The sequence below is a fragment of the Mchenga conophoros genome, linkage group LG3, assembly GCF_057382185.1.
Source record: "Mchenga conophoros isolate Kocher_MC1m ecotype Shallow Benthic linkage group LG3, M_conophoros_male_GT1.1, whole genome shotgun sequence".
Taxonomy (NCBI): domain Eukaryota; kingdom Metazoa; phylum Chordata; class Actinopteri; order Cichliformes; family Cichlidae; genus Mchenga; species Mchenga conophoros.
In genome coordinates this window covers 47,878,172-47,894,881 of record NC_140528.1, presented here as the reverse complement: position 1 = coordinate 47,894,881, position 16,710 = coordinate 47,878,172, and the positions used below count along the sequence as shown (strand labels likewise).

Here is a 16,710-nt window from a genome sequence, read left to right as displayed (position 1 = left end):
GACATTCTGGTTGGACCAGTTTCTAACGTTCATTGCTGCACATTCCTTTATGTTTATCAGATAAACACTGGGCATTACTAACACAGGGATGGCTTACCTTGATTGCATACGGCATCAGATCAGTTCAGATCATGTGTAAACCCAAGAGGAGCTCAAAATGGTTTTGTCATGGTGCTGGGTCATTGACCCAGTGTTTTGTGTTTGACATTGTGTTTATTATTATTAGCTGATCTGATGTTTAATTTCTTCATGGTTATCTTTATTAGTATGTAGGTTTCATTGTCAGGGTTTCCAGTTCTAGGTTTATTTCCTGTGTCGTTACCCTGGTGCTTTGTTTGTCTCTCTGAGTTTGTGTTTGTGAATTTCCTGTTTTACTTTGAAGGTCTGTGTCTGCGAGCGGGTCTATCCCATGCTTTGCTGTGAGACTGAGCTGGGCAGACATCTCCGAAATCATCGACACACTTTTGTAAAGAGGCTGTATCTTGACAAACCGACCAGATATCTGAAGATTAAACCCCTACATTCTCGGCTAAAAAACATTAAAACTATATTTGGTGACACACAAACAGGGTTTTTCAAAGTACAGTTCAGTTAGTTTCCACATGCCAGTTGTTTGTGTGCAGAAATGCCTTCTAAAAACGATGGCCACCAGGCCAAAGCAATGGTTTTGACTCGATCAGTGTTAACCCCGCCCCCTGAGTTTGATCGGTGAGGTTGACAGATAAAATTATTTCATGGTGAGACCTGAAGGAGTCAAGTGTGCCAAAATTAATTAATTAAATACACATTAATTAATTATGTAAATGTGGCAATAATTAATTAAACGTGTCAAAAATATTAATTTAATTAATTATTTTCCATTTTAATTAATTATTTCCTATTATTTTTTTTGCCATATTTAATTAATTATTTAATGGTGTATTTAATTAATTCATTATGTCAGTCCTGGCGTTCCATATGCTACAGCTGTATGTATGAACATGTGTTTCTGTGCTCACAGTCCACCTCTCAGGAACCTGCAGTTCATTTTTAGTCGACTTTAAACAGACCTCACAAAAGGCTGATGTGGCAGGTTCAGTAGTCCGATTTAAGTATGATACCTTTGGACAGGGATTAATCTGGTATCTCGCTTCGCTGCACTCCTATGTATTTTCCCCACACCTGAATAAAACATACTGATATTTACAAATAACAGATTCAGCTGATGCAGCCTGACTCAATCCTGACTCTGCGATTCTGCGATCTGGCTGCGATTAAACACTTTACTGGAAACTTTATTAACTAGTAACTTCATCAGTCATGACAGAAGCTAATATTTCTGTGCTAACATCGTTTAACCAGTAACAGCTTTACTCCAATATAAGCTAACGTTTACACCGTAACTTTAAGCTAGCACCATAAAGACGGTAAAACACGTAATAATATCTACAAATGCATCTTACAGCTGTTATATTAGCACTCGGTGTATTACTAACATAACCACATTAACATTACTGACACTCGCTGACTTTTAATAGTCATTCTATAAATGCTGTCCGTTTAAATGGTCTTACCTGTAAACACTGCTGTATTCACCAGATTCCAGCCAGAGTGGATTCTGGAGTCTTCCCTTGCTCCTGTTAGTGATCCTCCATCTGGATGGATGAGAACAACCTTCTGAACAAACTAGGAGGTAGAGAAGGTCCCTCCTGGCCCATATCTATGGAAATGATTTCTGATAATAACACCCAATGTATTGACTGGTAGTATCCGAAGTGGGTGCATGGTAATATAAACCCAACAGATTTAAAACAATATCATGTCAGTTTCTTTTCTTTTCTTTTTTACATATCTTTTAGAGATAATGCTCATATAAGAGGCTGTTCTAAAATAGACACAATTTGCAGTGTGGTGGCCAATCCCATTATCTAGAGTAGAAATGTAAGCACATAATTATACAGCATAGTTATCAAAGAAATCATGTTAGCAAGTGCTTAAGATTTATGTAGGTCTTAGCATATGAAAAACCATCAATACTGTAGTATTAGTGATGCCATTAGATCTTGATGAAAACTTTTACAAGTTGTTACAAGTATGTTAAATATACATTACCTGAATACAACAGGATGCAAAGAAAAACCCAGCAAAAGATACATGTCCTCATTTTTGGCTTATGTAAAAACCAAAAAAACAAAAAATGTAATTGATGTAGTATTACAGAGATCAGCAAAGTCTACTTAAATAAGAATAAAAGAAAAAGACACAGTGGTGTGTTTAGGAGATCTTTCCTTTTTCTAAGGGATTATTTAGCTTGGATTTTTGAAGCATTCAGGAAATGTGTAAGCAGTCATTTTACTGTACAACGTATCTGCTATAAATTGCACTGTATACTTAATATCAATTATCTGTATTAATGCCGTTTTTGTAAAAACAGTCACTGTGTACCACCATCAGAAACTAATACAAATATAGAAAGAGATAAATAAATACAAATAAATAAATAAATTGTAAGATATTATGAATTGTTATGCATTGTTAGGTATTACTGTCATTGCAAATTATCATTAACAGGAATTTTATCAAATCATACGTACATACCATGGAGTGTGGCAGAATGTCAGCTCACCTCAGAGGAAAGTAAGTTGCCTGGTCAAAGTCCATTTATAAAATCTTGCTATTGTGGAGGAATGTAAAGACAACAGGAGAGGTCTCAATATGTCTCACTCCAACTTCTTTATTCACAGCTTCACAACAACTCCACATACAAAAAGCACCAAAACCTCCACCCCAGCACTCCCCTTGACCTTGGGTGTGAGTGGAGCCACCTGGTGGTCTGCCACACTATCTCTTTTAATTGCAATCACCCTAGAGTAATTATTTAATACGGATACATACCTAACCTTTGACTTTTGCCTCAAAGTCAAATTGAAGAACTGCTGTAAGCTAATTAAAATACACAAAATGAAAAACCACACAACCCCCCCCAAACACACACACACACACACACACACACACAGAAAAAGAAAAAAAAATGTAGGAAATTGGAAGGCTGTCTGTTGTTCAGTCCCATCAACATGCTGATAATATTAAATCTGAGACTGCTATAAATCAGATATGTTGCAGCAACAACATACCTGCCTTTAATTTTAACTGTGTTTATTAGAATTGACCTTTAGACGTAGTAACAGGAGGTAAATCAACACACCAGAGAGAGAATCTTTTAAGAAAATGTGGTAGATGTGGTCTTTGACAGATTATCACGAGTATCATAAACTAAATGATTATAAAATTTATAAATGGGAGCAAAGAAGGAAAAGTAAATATAAAAGAAAAAATGAAAAGAAAACTTGGCAGTGAAGGGGGTGGCACAACGTTTTTTTTGAGTCACATACTTTTTCCACATAGGTTTTGATAGATTTTTTTCTGTTAATAGATGAAATCATTATTTAAAACGGCAATTTATATTTACTCATGTTATCTTCGTCTATTGTGATTGATCTGAAACGTGTGACAAATCTGCAAAACAACAACAAAAAAAATCAGGGAGACAGCATTGTAAAAACATAAAAACTAGAATATAGAATAGAAAAATACGTAGAATATTAAGATGGGAGGATGAAGACGCACAGGAGCCGACAGCACTGGCGGCTTCCTTCACAGTAGAAAAGGGCCTGCGTGCCCAACCGTCGTCCCCTGATCGATGATGATAATGATGATGATGAAGCTTTATTTGTCACTTGCAGTTGCCTGCAGTGAAATTGGACCTCTTTCAATCATACACACACATTACAAAAACATCACACCGGGGAGACAGGTCAGAACAGGTAGCATTAAAGAAAAACAGTGAAATGTACAACACAGTAGGCAAGAGGAGGAGAAAAAAAGAGAACTCCACTCAGACTGAGCTCCTTATAGGGGATCAGTATGAGAACAGAAAACAAAAACTCCTTAGTACAAAAAGCACATAAATGTTCACACTGTAACAACATGAAAACCCATTACAAGCACCAGGGGTAGCTAAATGGGGTTAGAGTAAGCCAATGTAGACAGCAGCATCGGCTCCTGTGGAATCTCTGGCGGAATCCAGGCGACCCGGCTTCTGCATCAGGTTGGGGCAAGCGTCGGAATGCGGATGTATCTGATGGTAGATCTTTATTTGCAAGTCATTTACTGCAGTGCTGCTCTGATAATGGCTTAAATCTCTCCAGTAAAGTCTTTTTGCCTGATAATATACACACATATTAGAGAAGCATGGCACACAACATCATGGTTAGATCATTGTATCTGCACAGCTCAGGACTCATTAGAGTTTATGAGCATTAATTAGCATTTTGCTCTTACTGATCATGTTCCTGTATCTCTTTATCTGTAAATTTGGGCAAATTGCCTTAGATTAATAATATATTTGAGGGGAAAATTGGTCTAACCTGATTGAGGAGGACCTTCTGGTATATTCTGATAGGATTGAGCTACCGAAAGATGCATTTACATGTTAATTGTAAAAATCCCCAACATGCGGCTGAGTTGTGTTCCTTATATGAGAATATTGTGGAGTCCCTACTCATGTCGAGCAGCTCACTGTCTAAGACTAAAATGTATAAAGCAAAATGAGACTGGAAGTTACAGTGGGATGCAAAAGTTTGGGCAACCTTGTAATAGTCATTATTTTCCTGTATAAATCACTGGTTGTTACAATAAAAAAATGTCAGTTAAATATATCATATAGGAGACACACACAGTGATATTAGACAAGTGAAATGAAGTTTATTGGATTTACAGAAAGTGTGCAATAATTGTTCAAACAAAATCAGGCAGGTGCATAAATTTGGGCACCACAAAAAAAAAAAAAAGGAAATGAAATCAATATTTAGTAGATCCGCCTTTTGCAGGAATTACAGCCTCTAAACGCTTCCTGTAGGTTCCAATGAGAGTCTGGATTGTGGTTGAAGGTATTTTGGACCATTCCTCTTTACAAAACAGCTCTAGTTCATTCAGGTTTGATGGCTTCTGAGCATGGACAGCTCTCTTTAACTCACACCACAGGTTTTCAATAATATTCAGGTCTGGGGACTGAGATGGCCATTCCAGAACGTTGTACTTGTTCTTCTGCATGAATGCCTTAGTGGATTATGAGCAGTGTTTCGGTTCGTTCTCTTGTTGTAAGAGAGCCCCGGTGCAGCTTTAGCTTTGTCACTGATTCCTGGACATTGGTCTCCAGAATCTGCTGATACTGAGTGGAATCCATGTGTCCCTCAACTCTGACAAGATTCCCAGTCCCTGCACTGGCCACACAGCCCCACAGCATGATGGAGCCACCACTATATTTTACTGTAGATAGCAGTTTTTCCTTGGAATGCTGTGTTCTTTTTCCTCCATGCATAACGCCCCTTGTTATGTCCAAATAACTCAATTTTAGTTTCATCAGTCCACAGCACCTTATTCCAGAATGAAGCTGGCTTGTCCAAATGTGCATTAGCAAACCTCAAGCGGCTCTGTTTGTGCTGTGGGTGGAGAAAAGGCTTCCTCTGCATCACTCTCGCATACAGCATCTCCTTGTGTAAAGTGCGCCGAATGGTAGAACGATGCACAGTGACTCCATCTGCTGCAAGATGATGTTGCAGGTCTTTGGGTTGATTATGACTGTTCTCACCATCCTTCGCCTCTGCTTATCTAAGATTTTCCTTGACTTGTCACTTCCGGCCTTAACTAGAACTGTGCCTGTGGTCTTCCATTTCGTCACTATGTTCCTCACAGTGGAAACTGACAGCTGACATACAAATAAGTGTTTAATGATAGTCTGACATACTTTTAAAGCATAAAAATAAGTTTTTAAAATCACATTCTTTGATGATCACATTACACGTATCACATTTTCAAAGCATGATATAGATTCTCACTATGTTAGCATATGAACTAAAGTAGGGGGATGATTTCTCTAACATTAGACACACAGTACAACGATACTCTTGTGTCAGGATGGCTATTAGTATATTTTAAAAGACATAAACACACCTTGGACCTGTAAAACGCCTTCTATGAAGTTCTCACGCTTTCCTAACAAATATCAAGCGCCTGATGGCTTAATTTTGCTGACTAGTTGGGGCACATATGTTTATGTGTCTGAGGCCTTTTGCACTTCTGAAAAAAAGGTGGGCGCAACGACGATACTGGCTACTTGAGACAAAAAAAGAAGTGCGCAATAACAAATAACGTATGCGTCTGGGGAAATTGTTAGAAGCAGAAAATTAACTAAAACAAAACCAAAAACTCAACTGAAAACTACAAAACCAAACAGGCTGACTGACAGAACACACAGCATGATAAGACACTAGAACAACATGAAACATGCAACATGAACAGATGAAAACACAGGGCTTAAATACACAGAGTGAGCAATCAGTGAATGAGAAACAGAAGGGAAACACAGCTGGGGCAATTCAGGGTTAACGAGACGAGGGACGCAAAACCAGATCCATTAACATAGGACACGGACTTTCAAAGTAAAACAGGAAACACAGATTGGGCTTACAGACACAGACTCACAAGCAGACACTTTAACAGAGGGAACAGAGACGTGGGACCAGGGCAGACACAGACACCGACTGAACACAGAACAGAGGGAGTATGGAAACCCAAACTTAAGAACTACAAAATCATAAACCAAGAAGAACCGGGAAAAATAGAAATGCCAAACAGAAACCAAAACCTTCACATTAATAAACCAAGATGAGAACACAAATAATGGTACAAAACTGAAAACACTGGGTCAACGACCTAGGTACCCTAACAGGATGAGTGACGAAATGTTTCTGCCACTGAAAACGCTACGTACAGATGAACAGAATCAACCTTTTGGGATGTGTAACAGGTTGTGCAATTGGCAATACCATAGTCAACCATTTGATATACGCAGATAATTTAGTAATCTTTTCCCCATAAAGTGCTGTCCTTCAACAATTATTGAGGGCCTGCTCTCAATATGAGCAGGAGTTTGATATCCAATGCCAAGAAGAGTAATATTTTGATTGCCAGAATTGAGTTATTCCTGAATTTTCTCTGGCGGGCTCTGTTCTTAAAGTGCAAACTGCTGTTAAATCATTAGGTCACTACATATATGATGATTTGTCTGATGATATGGACATCTATAGACAATGCCGGTTAATATATACCCAAGCTAATATGTTGAGTCAAAATTTTGGTATGTGCACTGTTCAAAGTGCAATCAGACAGGGGCCACCAGGTATAAGGACTCAGATGCAGACAGCACACAGAGACACAGGCTGCCTGTGAAAGCAGTGCTTTATTTACAGAGTGAGAACTGTGAAAAACAATAATCACTAAACACTGTAAACCTAAACCATGCACAGGCGATAGTTAAGTACTTAAAGCAAGAGTAACACTATTAACTAAGCAATGCTATGAGCATTTACAGTTCTATGAATGCTATAACCACAAAGTCATTTACTATGAGGTGTGAGAGTCCAGAACAGAGCTAGTACAGAACCCGATACTGGGTGACTGCCGGTACAGGAACCCAGAAGTGGCTGGAAACAGGGAGGCTAAGCAGGGGACTGGAGCCAGGAGGCTCAGTGTCTCCGCAGCGAGAAAAAAGCCGTTAGGCGAGAATTCCAGGCGGGAAATCCAGGTGATAAACAGCAATACGTGCACAGTCTTACTTTCTCATAAGGTGGGGTGAAGCGTGGAGAGGGGCACGTGGCCCGGGTGAATAGTGAAGTTCAGAGCTGAGATCGCATATAGAAAAGAACAGAGTAGCCCTTCATTGTCATTGTACATGGACAACAAAATTGTGGGTGCTCCACACCAACTGTGTGTGAATAAAATATAAATAGTAGACATCAGGAATAGATAGTAAACAGAAAAAATATACACAATCAAGAGTGATATATACAAAACAAGAGAAATGTATACAAAAATAATAAAGGCACACATTAGACAACAAGATAGTTTCAAAGTGCTCGGAAGTAGTGCACATAGTCTTAGTCTGTGTCTGAAGTCTCTGTATGAGTTTCCTGAGTGATGGGGGTTACTGAAACCATGGCTCAGATTGGTGAGGTGGGTGGGCAAGAGTGGGGTGTGGGACAGTGTTTACTGCCAGTCCGCATGGCCCAGGGGAAGGAGCTGTTTGTGAGTCTGGAGGTGTGGGACCTGATTGAGAGGTTAAACAGCCTGTTGAGGATTCCTGCCAGTTGGTCTGCGCTCTCAGTCTCGTCCTGACCTCATGTTTCTTGAGGGAGAGGGGGTGTGGTGGGTGAGGGGGGGTCAGGGAGGGGTGGTCTGAAACTGAGAAAGGAAGACCCCCCTGCGAGTTTAAGGCTCCTGTCAGAAGTTGGGGGGTTCTGGCCTTTGTAGTTGATGAGGGCCTTCCACACCTGGTGGGGTTGCTATCACTGAGGATTCTCAGTGAACAGAATCAACTTTTTGGGAGCTGAAAGTTAAGTATTCATAAGCAAATGGGTTTTAAATCTTTTACATACCACTCTAAATCGTCTTTGAAACTACAGGGAGGGCCATTTATATGGATACACCGTAATAACATGGGAATGGTTGGTGATATTAAAGTCCTGTTTGTGGCACATTAGTATATGTGAGGGGGCAAACTCCTCAAGATGGGTGGTGACCATGGTGGCCATTTAGAAGTCGGCCATCTTGGATATAACTTTTGTTTTTCCAATAGGAAGAAGGCCATGTGACACATCAAACTTATTGGTAATGTCACAAGAAAAACAATGGTGTGCTTGGTTTCAACGTAACTTTATTCTCTCATGAGTTATTTACAAGTTTCCCTTTGTTCCCCATAAAAGTTAATCACGTGGAGGAAAAAAAATCCCCAGAAGTCGAGGTAGCTTCTACACTGAACAGGAAAAAGGAAGTACTGCACCTTCGCATCTGTGATATTGTGCTTTTACTCAGTGATATCTTGAGACATGTGAGGGGTAACATGGAGGTCACAGGGCTGGGTGTGAAACAGAGTAAGTGCTGATTCTTCTTTCCATCTCAATTCAATTTCAAAATCTTAAGATACAACAAAAACAGTCTTTGTCTACGTGTTTAATACTGTAAAAATTTAAAAGATTTCACGTGTTTGAATTGTGAATTAGTGTGTGTGATTACATAATATATTACTGTTATCAAAACATGAATCCTACTTTTAGTCAGTGTTTACAATATGTATTTATTGAAAAAGTTGGAAAATGGTTGAAATATCTCACTAAAAGCTAAGCTAAATTTGATATCGACTAGTTGTGTTGATCAAGGTTTTCTTTTTGTGTCTGCAGTGGTGATGATACTCTTTCTGCTCATAGCTGAAGATCAGAAATGGTGCTATGTTCAGAAATGTAAGGAGAAATTTTTGATATATAAATTGTAAAAAAATAAGGATGTAGTTACTGTATGTATTTTCTATCCTGAGGTTCATAATTTGAACAATGATGGCTGTCTTTGCTTTTCGTGTAACTTCATGTGACTTTTTCATTTCACTTTTCTTTGAACAGTGAATATCAACTGACTTTATTTTTTCTTTTCTTTTCTTCTTCTTCTTTTTGTAATTATCTGTGCAGCAGAAGGAGCTTATCTTCATGTTCATCCAAATAGACTGCAGTTCTTTGAATATGACTCCATCTCATTAAACTGCTCGGGGTTTCATGGCCCAGCAGAATGGAGAGTGATCAAAAAGCTTGGTTTAAATTCTACTCAGTGGGAAACATCAACAAGAACTTTGTACATTAAACCTGCCTTTAAGTCACACAGTGGAGAATACTGGTGTGAAAAAGAAGACGGAGAGAAAAGCAGCACTGTCAACATCACCATCACTAGTATGTTTAGTAACCGCCAGTTTAAAAAATCCCAGTATTATGTCAAAATCTCAAGATTGCCTTCAGTTAAAAATATTTTTACAGTCATCTTCACTTTAGTCACATTTACACATGGACTTTGTATTAAATGGAATTTGTATTTTTTTATTTATTTATTTATTTATTTATTGGGGGGGAGGGGATCACTGTATTCATCATTATAATTGTTGCTGTCTTTTTTTTTTTTTTAGGTGGAGATGTGATCCTGGAGATCCCTGCTTTTCCTGTTATGGAGGGAGACAATATTGCTTTGGGCTGCAAGAAAAAAACAATACCTTCCAGTCTTGCAGCTGATTTTTATAAAGATGGCCACTACTTGGAAACTGGATATGTAGGAAAAATAACCATTCCCAATATTTCCAAGTCTAATGAAGGACTATACAAGTGCATCTTTACTGAATCTCAAGGGAAATCACCAGAGAGTTGGCTGACTGTTGGGGGTGAGTAATAACCACATATTTGACGTATAATTGTGTATAAAAGAAAGAGCACGCACATAGTACTTCCCCTCTTCTGCTCTTTTAGCTTTACGCAATAATTAGTCTAAAAATGTGATGCTAAAACAAAATCGCAATGTACCATATAAACCAAGGCTCACCAGGATTCATCTTCTAGTAAAAAAATCTTTAATTTATTGCCTGCATGACAATCTGGAAAACAAAAAAGTCAATTGAGACAAAACAAAAAGGTTGATTGTTTTGCCAAGATCTGTTTGACAAAATGACATTAATTATGAAACATTATATTGTCACAGAATAAATACTAAGAGGTTTTGATAAGTGCTTTTTTTCTTTGACTGATAATCTCCAGGAGGAAACTTGAATATTGCCATACTAATGATTTTGTTGTGTTAGCAGTGAATATTCCTACTACACCTCAAGAAACAATACCTACAGATAATGAAAGAACTCCTGAGGAGACACCCAACTCCACTGAGCCCTCAGTCTTGTTGCCGTCTGTCTTTACCATATTAGGTGTAGCTGTGCTGGTAGTTATTGGAGCACTTTACTGCCGGAAAAATAGAGGTATAGAAAAAAATGATTTACTTTATTCTATATAGAATGCTTCCCTATAAAGGAATCATTCTAAAACCCAACACATTTGGTAGTTCTCACATTTGATCTCTCTGTTTATCTATTTTTCTATCTAATAGCATGGGCTTTCTCGGGGACATCAGCACCAGGTGAGAATCACATGGTAAATGAACAGAAACCACACTGCATAACAATACTATTATATAAAATTACTAGTAGTAGTAATTACTCCTCTTGAAGCATAGTTGTAATTTCAAGTGAGGCATTAACTCAAGCCTCTAGACTTTATTGAAATTCTTTTTCCTGAAGTCTAATGAATACATTGACTGTAAAGATTACTGTTTTTAAAGTATGTATCTTTTTATGTCTACTCTACTAATATTACTTTATATCTATACATGTGTATACATTGGTGTCATATGTTTATTTGTTTCAGTGTATGAAGATGTCAGGGTACCTGATCTAATCATGGATAAACGTGATAATGACAGAAAAAACAACAAGAAAACAGGTACTTATTACATAATATCTTGTTTTATACCATAGTGTGGTTGAAAATAGCAATAAGCATACTATTGTAATGCATGTAGGTGTTAGAGTATAATGTACGTAGCATAATGTAAAGTGGTGTGAAAAAGTTTTGGCCCCCATCCTGAATTCCTATTTTTTTGTGTTTGTCACACTTAAATGTTTCAGATCATCAAACAAATTTAAATATTAGACAAAGAAAATGTAATTAAACACAAAATGCAGTTTCTAAATGAAGGTGTTTAATATTAAGCTGGGGATCCAAACCTACATGCCCCCTGTGTGAAAAAGTGAACCACACACAGGCCTACTTACTGCCACACCTGTTCATGCCATGACATCATGTCGGTATCCAAGAAAATTCTGAAAGAAGTGAGAAAAAACATAACTGGCATCGATCAGACTGGAAAAGCTTAACCCACATCTAAATCTGTGGGACTCCACCAAACCACAATGAGAGCCATTATAATGGCGAAAAAGTGCAGGCCTCACTTGCCTCAGTTACAGTCAGTGTTCATGACTCCACCATAAGAAATAAGACTGGGCAAAAATGTCCAAGATGAAAAGCACTGCTGAGCAAAAGAAACTTAAAGTCTTCTCTCAATTTTGCCAGAAATTGTCTTGATTATCCCCAAGACTTTTGGACTCTGGAAAATACTCTTTGGACTGGCAAGACAAAAGTTGATCTTTTTAGAAAGTGTGTCTCCCAAGTGGTGTAAAAGTAACACAACATTTCAGAAAAGGCACATCATAACAGCAGTAAAATATGGTGGTGGCTGTGTGATGGCCTGGGGCTGTTTTGCTGTCTTAGGACCTGGAAGACCAAAACATCCTGAAGGAGAATGTACAGCTAGCTGTTCATGACCTCAAGCTTAAGCCCACTTGAAGATTCTGCAGCAGGATAATGATCAAAAACAAATGAGTAAGTCCTCTCTGAATGGCTTAAGAAAAACAAAATGGAGACTCTGGAGTGGCCTAGTACAAGTCCTGACCTGATTCTGATGAGATGCTGTCTGACAAAAAAAGAGGAAATCAGGAAATCAGGAAAGGGAAAAACAGGTTTTTACACCACTGTATGTCTATAAAACCTTTAATATCCATAATAATAATGTCTTAGCTCCATCTTACCATTAATCAAAGGATTTATTGCTTCTTGTGTTGAATTAAGAGGTGAAATGTATTTTTATATTGTTACAGAACATCAGAGAGCAAATGTAGCTGATTCAGACAGTGTTACATATGCTGCTGTCACAGTCAAACCAAAGAGGGAGAGAGGTAACTTATTTGCATTAAGTTATTTTGTGTGATTCGCTGGCAGAAGCACAAAATATGTGAAATATGTTATATGGATGGATAATATATTTTTTTCATTAATAAGGGCTAGTGACAGGTTTGTAGCTTGAACCCATCCGCTGGAACGTTGAAGACAATATAATTACACAGCAAGCAAGACACGAAGTAGGCAAAGTTCTTCATGTTTCTCGTGCACGGGAGAGAACCAGACAAACGACGTTCCTTCGCTTGACCCCAGTTGCTCTCGTCCGCTCCCCCGTAACACTACTCTTTTATTGAGGTTACATGAATATACATAGGTTCATTAACATATGACGTCTACATACAAACAAAAAGTACCTTGTGTGTGTGTGTGTGTGTGGTGTGTGTGTGTGTGTGTGTGTGTGTGTCAGGTCAGAGTGTGACCCCATAAATGACTTCCCTAAACCTGCTGGTCTCGAAGTACAGCAGTTCATCAAACCAAAAGGCACTTAGACTATTTTTCTGTTGCACCCTTTATTAGGATTTTTGCTTAATTCCAGTCACTGGTTTTCACTATTACGTATTTCACATCTATCGCATCTATTTTTTAAGATGTCCTGAGTAATAAAGTGAACTGACGACGTTATATCTCTGTTCAAACATGAGTGTTACTTATACCAGAATAGACATGCTGTCATTTGTAAATGCACTCACTGTGGTGAACTACTTATATTGCAATTTTAGTACAGATCATTTTGAGATGAGTGAGAAACATTGTGTGGCAGGAACTTCATTCTACATTAAAAGGAAACTGAAAGCACATAACCACAGAAACTATAATAGCCATGTTTAAGTAAGCTGATTCGTTGTTTTGTTTTCACACAGGTGATATTCTGTGTCTGTGTGCTTAGTAATTACAGTGTATCTGTCTACATACTGCTTTAGTATTAAAGTGTATGTGGCTGATACATATAGTTTGTCATGTTCTTCTCTTATTTGTCAGTTTGTAAAAGGACAAATGAATCCGATCCAGAGAAAACAACATATGCTACTGTTGCATATCATAAGAAAGACCGAGGTAATTTTCGCCTTACAGACTACAGCAACGGGACATTTGTAGACATCAAAGCAAGCCAAACAACATCACATTTTTGTTTGTCTTCCAGGTCATTGACAGCAGAAAAATGCATCTGAATACAGAAAAAGTTAAGACATAAATCTGAAGCCTTTTGAATTTTTTTTTCAAGTTTTATTGTTTTTTGGATGCATTACAATGTCCACCTTATACTGTTTCTTTTGCCTGTGTTGCAGTGCTACTGATTGTAAATCTAAGTCTTATTATTATTTCAGACATGACCATGTGACCCAGTTATGTATTTAGATGACATAAATCTTTGTTAATTAAACAAAATAGAAATACATATTTAAATGTTGGTTTTAATAATTGTTTTCAAATGCAGGCAAGCAGACTTCCAATCTAAATATTTGAATTGTTAAATCACAAAAACTTATCTTTGAAAAGGAAGAAGTTATCAACTTTTTTATTTTTTGTTAAAAAAAATAGAATATCTATTGAGAGCATTTCAGACAATTGTTTTCCCATATGAGCTTCAGCTTAACACCAACAGGGCTTGTTTTAAAGGCAGCGGGTTATTATATACTAAGAAGTTATACTGCAATGCTTTTTGTTTTAAGCGCTATTGCTGCTGTGGCGACAGCTAAAATTACCTGTAAATCTCCATTTGAACCGAAGCAGAGATGCAGTGTGACAGAGGGACTATACGGCCAAAACTATTCACCTATCCAGATCATTGAATTCAGGTGTTCCAATCAGTTCCAAGGACCTAGGCATGCAGACTGAGTCTTTACTTTAAGTTCTGCTCGTTTGCAATGGTTTCGGCAAAGATGAAACGGCCAGGTTGCTGGACTCGCCGCTCCCGTGTCAGTGAAGAACAGGAACATTTTGCTCCTCCTCCCCCATCTTGTCTTTAGGTGCTGCACTGTCACATGACATGACTTAGAGGCTTTGGGGGTTGTTAAGTTGCTTACATATTAATTATATTTTAATTAATTATATTTTACACCAGTTGTTTTTGTTGTTTAGAATTTTAATTGTAATTTTAGTATTATAGTTTCTCAACGGTACTTGTTTGTTTTAATTTGTTTACTGGTTTGCTTGCACTTTAAGATTTTTATTAAAAAAAATAAAAAATAAAAAAATAATAAAAACTTGATAACCAAACCACCACGGCAGACCTGATGGCATTTTCATGCTTCGCAGCATCATTTGTTCTTACAATAATTACACGGTTGCTGTAACACTACATTCAACAGCTGCAGTTCTCCCGCTGCCAGCCCTACACATCACCACCAACAACAACACAAGAAGAGCACAGGTTTTAAGCTGGAGAGGTGTTATTGTAGATGCCGTGCAGGTGAGTCCATCTCACCTGCACCGTGTCCCGGGCCAGTATGATAACATGATAACATGATAACATTATCATATTGAAGGCATCCACCAGAAGATGGGGGATAGACATAGAGGGTCATTACGTGTTGGTTTCCAAACTATCTACAGTGGGGCAAAAAAGTATTTAGTCAGCCACCGATTGTGCAAGTTCCCCCACTTAAAATGATGACAGAGGTCAGTAATTTGCACCAGAGGTACACTTCAACTGTGAGAGACAGAATGTGAAAAAAAAATCCATGAATTCACATGGTAGGATTTGTAAAGAATTTATTCGTAAATCAGGGTGGAAAATAAGTATTTGGTCAATAACAAAAATACAACTCAATACTTACACCCCCCCCCCCCACGGTGTGCTGCAAATTCTATGTCTGTGTCTATGTGCACGAGCACATGAATGCCTACATGTGCGCGTTCCCACGTGTCTATGTGAGTGCTCGTGTGTGACTGTGTACGCATACCTGTGTGTATGTGTGAGTGCACATGAGTGAGTGTGCGTGTGGATGTGTGTGCGTGACAGTTAAAACACTGTGGGTGTAGGTGACTCCCTAGAGGTCATAAAACCCATCTCCCTTCCAGACCACAGTTATCAAGTTACAAATCTTGAGACCCCCAACCTAAACATCCTCTGGGGAATTTCCACTCAGTGGGGGAGGGGTCTCCTACAATCTTACTCCTAAGTTCACAACACAATGAGGCCTTTATAATATTAAGGGCAGTATCTCTACAATAGTTCTACATTCTATGTTAACACATTTCTAAACTCTAAAATAAGCTAAACAATCCTACACATGCTAACACTAAGCTAGTAAAAAACCCAGCTGAATGAATGCTGACCCCAGGCCAGTAGCCAGACCCTGAACTTCAAAAGGTAAAAAACAGATTAGCAGTTAATCTGCTAGGTTTCTACCTGTTCGTGTTTCTAAAGTAGAATCACTGTACGATTGCTTTGTAGTCTCTTAGTGCTGGTTTTTATCATTGTGTTGTGTTGTCAGGTTTGTGTTCATACCTAGATACTACAAGCCACAAGACTATTGGAGCAATGTCCATTGGATAAAATAGAAAAAAAAAGCTAAAATATTTGGCAATAATACACCGCTCCATGTTTTGCATATCAGCATATCAGTTTTGCTACTTTGTATATCAGCGCAAACACCTCATACAGACTGTCAAGCATGGTGATGAAATTCCTCATCATAGAGTCAAGTGTAAGGCCGTCACTCCGATAAGTAAAGCATGTCTGAAATTGAGTCATGCAATAGGACAAGGACACCAGTAACTCTACAACATAAAAAACCTTAAACAAGCTATGCATAAAGAAATTCTCATAAACCTGAATGAAGTGACGCAATGTTGCAAAGAAAGGTGGGCCAAGACTCTTCCACAACAATGCAAGACATGGATAATGTCATTCATGCTATTGCTGGTAAGAAAGGGTCTACAAACTACTGAATCATGAGGTACACATTTTTTTCCACAAGAGTACATGAAGCTACCAACCTGTGCACTGGCTGGATTTACTACAATAAAGCCTATAACTCCTGGAATACATAGAACTGTACAAGAGCAACAGGAT

At 38.1% G+C, this 16,710-nt stretch overlaps 1 protein-coding gene across 1 annotated transcript; it reads left to right on the top strand.

Moving 5' to 3' along the window:
* The first annotated feature begins 8,932 nt into the window (after positions 1–8,932).
* On the top strand, positions 8,933–16,191 carry LOC146579098 (low affinity immunoglobulin gamma Fc region receptor III-like). The gene is made up of 7 exons (XM_085267913.1): positions 8,933–8,969; positions 9,276–9,335; positions 9,558–9,812; positions 10,043–10,291; positions 10,706–10,876; positions 11,322–11,396; positions 16,130–16,191. The coding sequence occupies exons 1-7, from the start codon at positions 8,939–8,941 to the stop codon at positions 16,189–16,191; spliced, it is 903 nt and encodes a 300-aa protein (XP_085124039.1). The 5' UTR covers positions 8,933–8,938.
* The last annotated feature ends 519 nt before the right edge of the window (positions 16,192–16,710 follow it).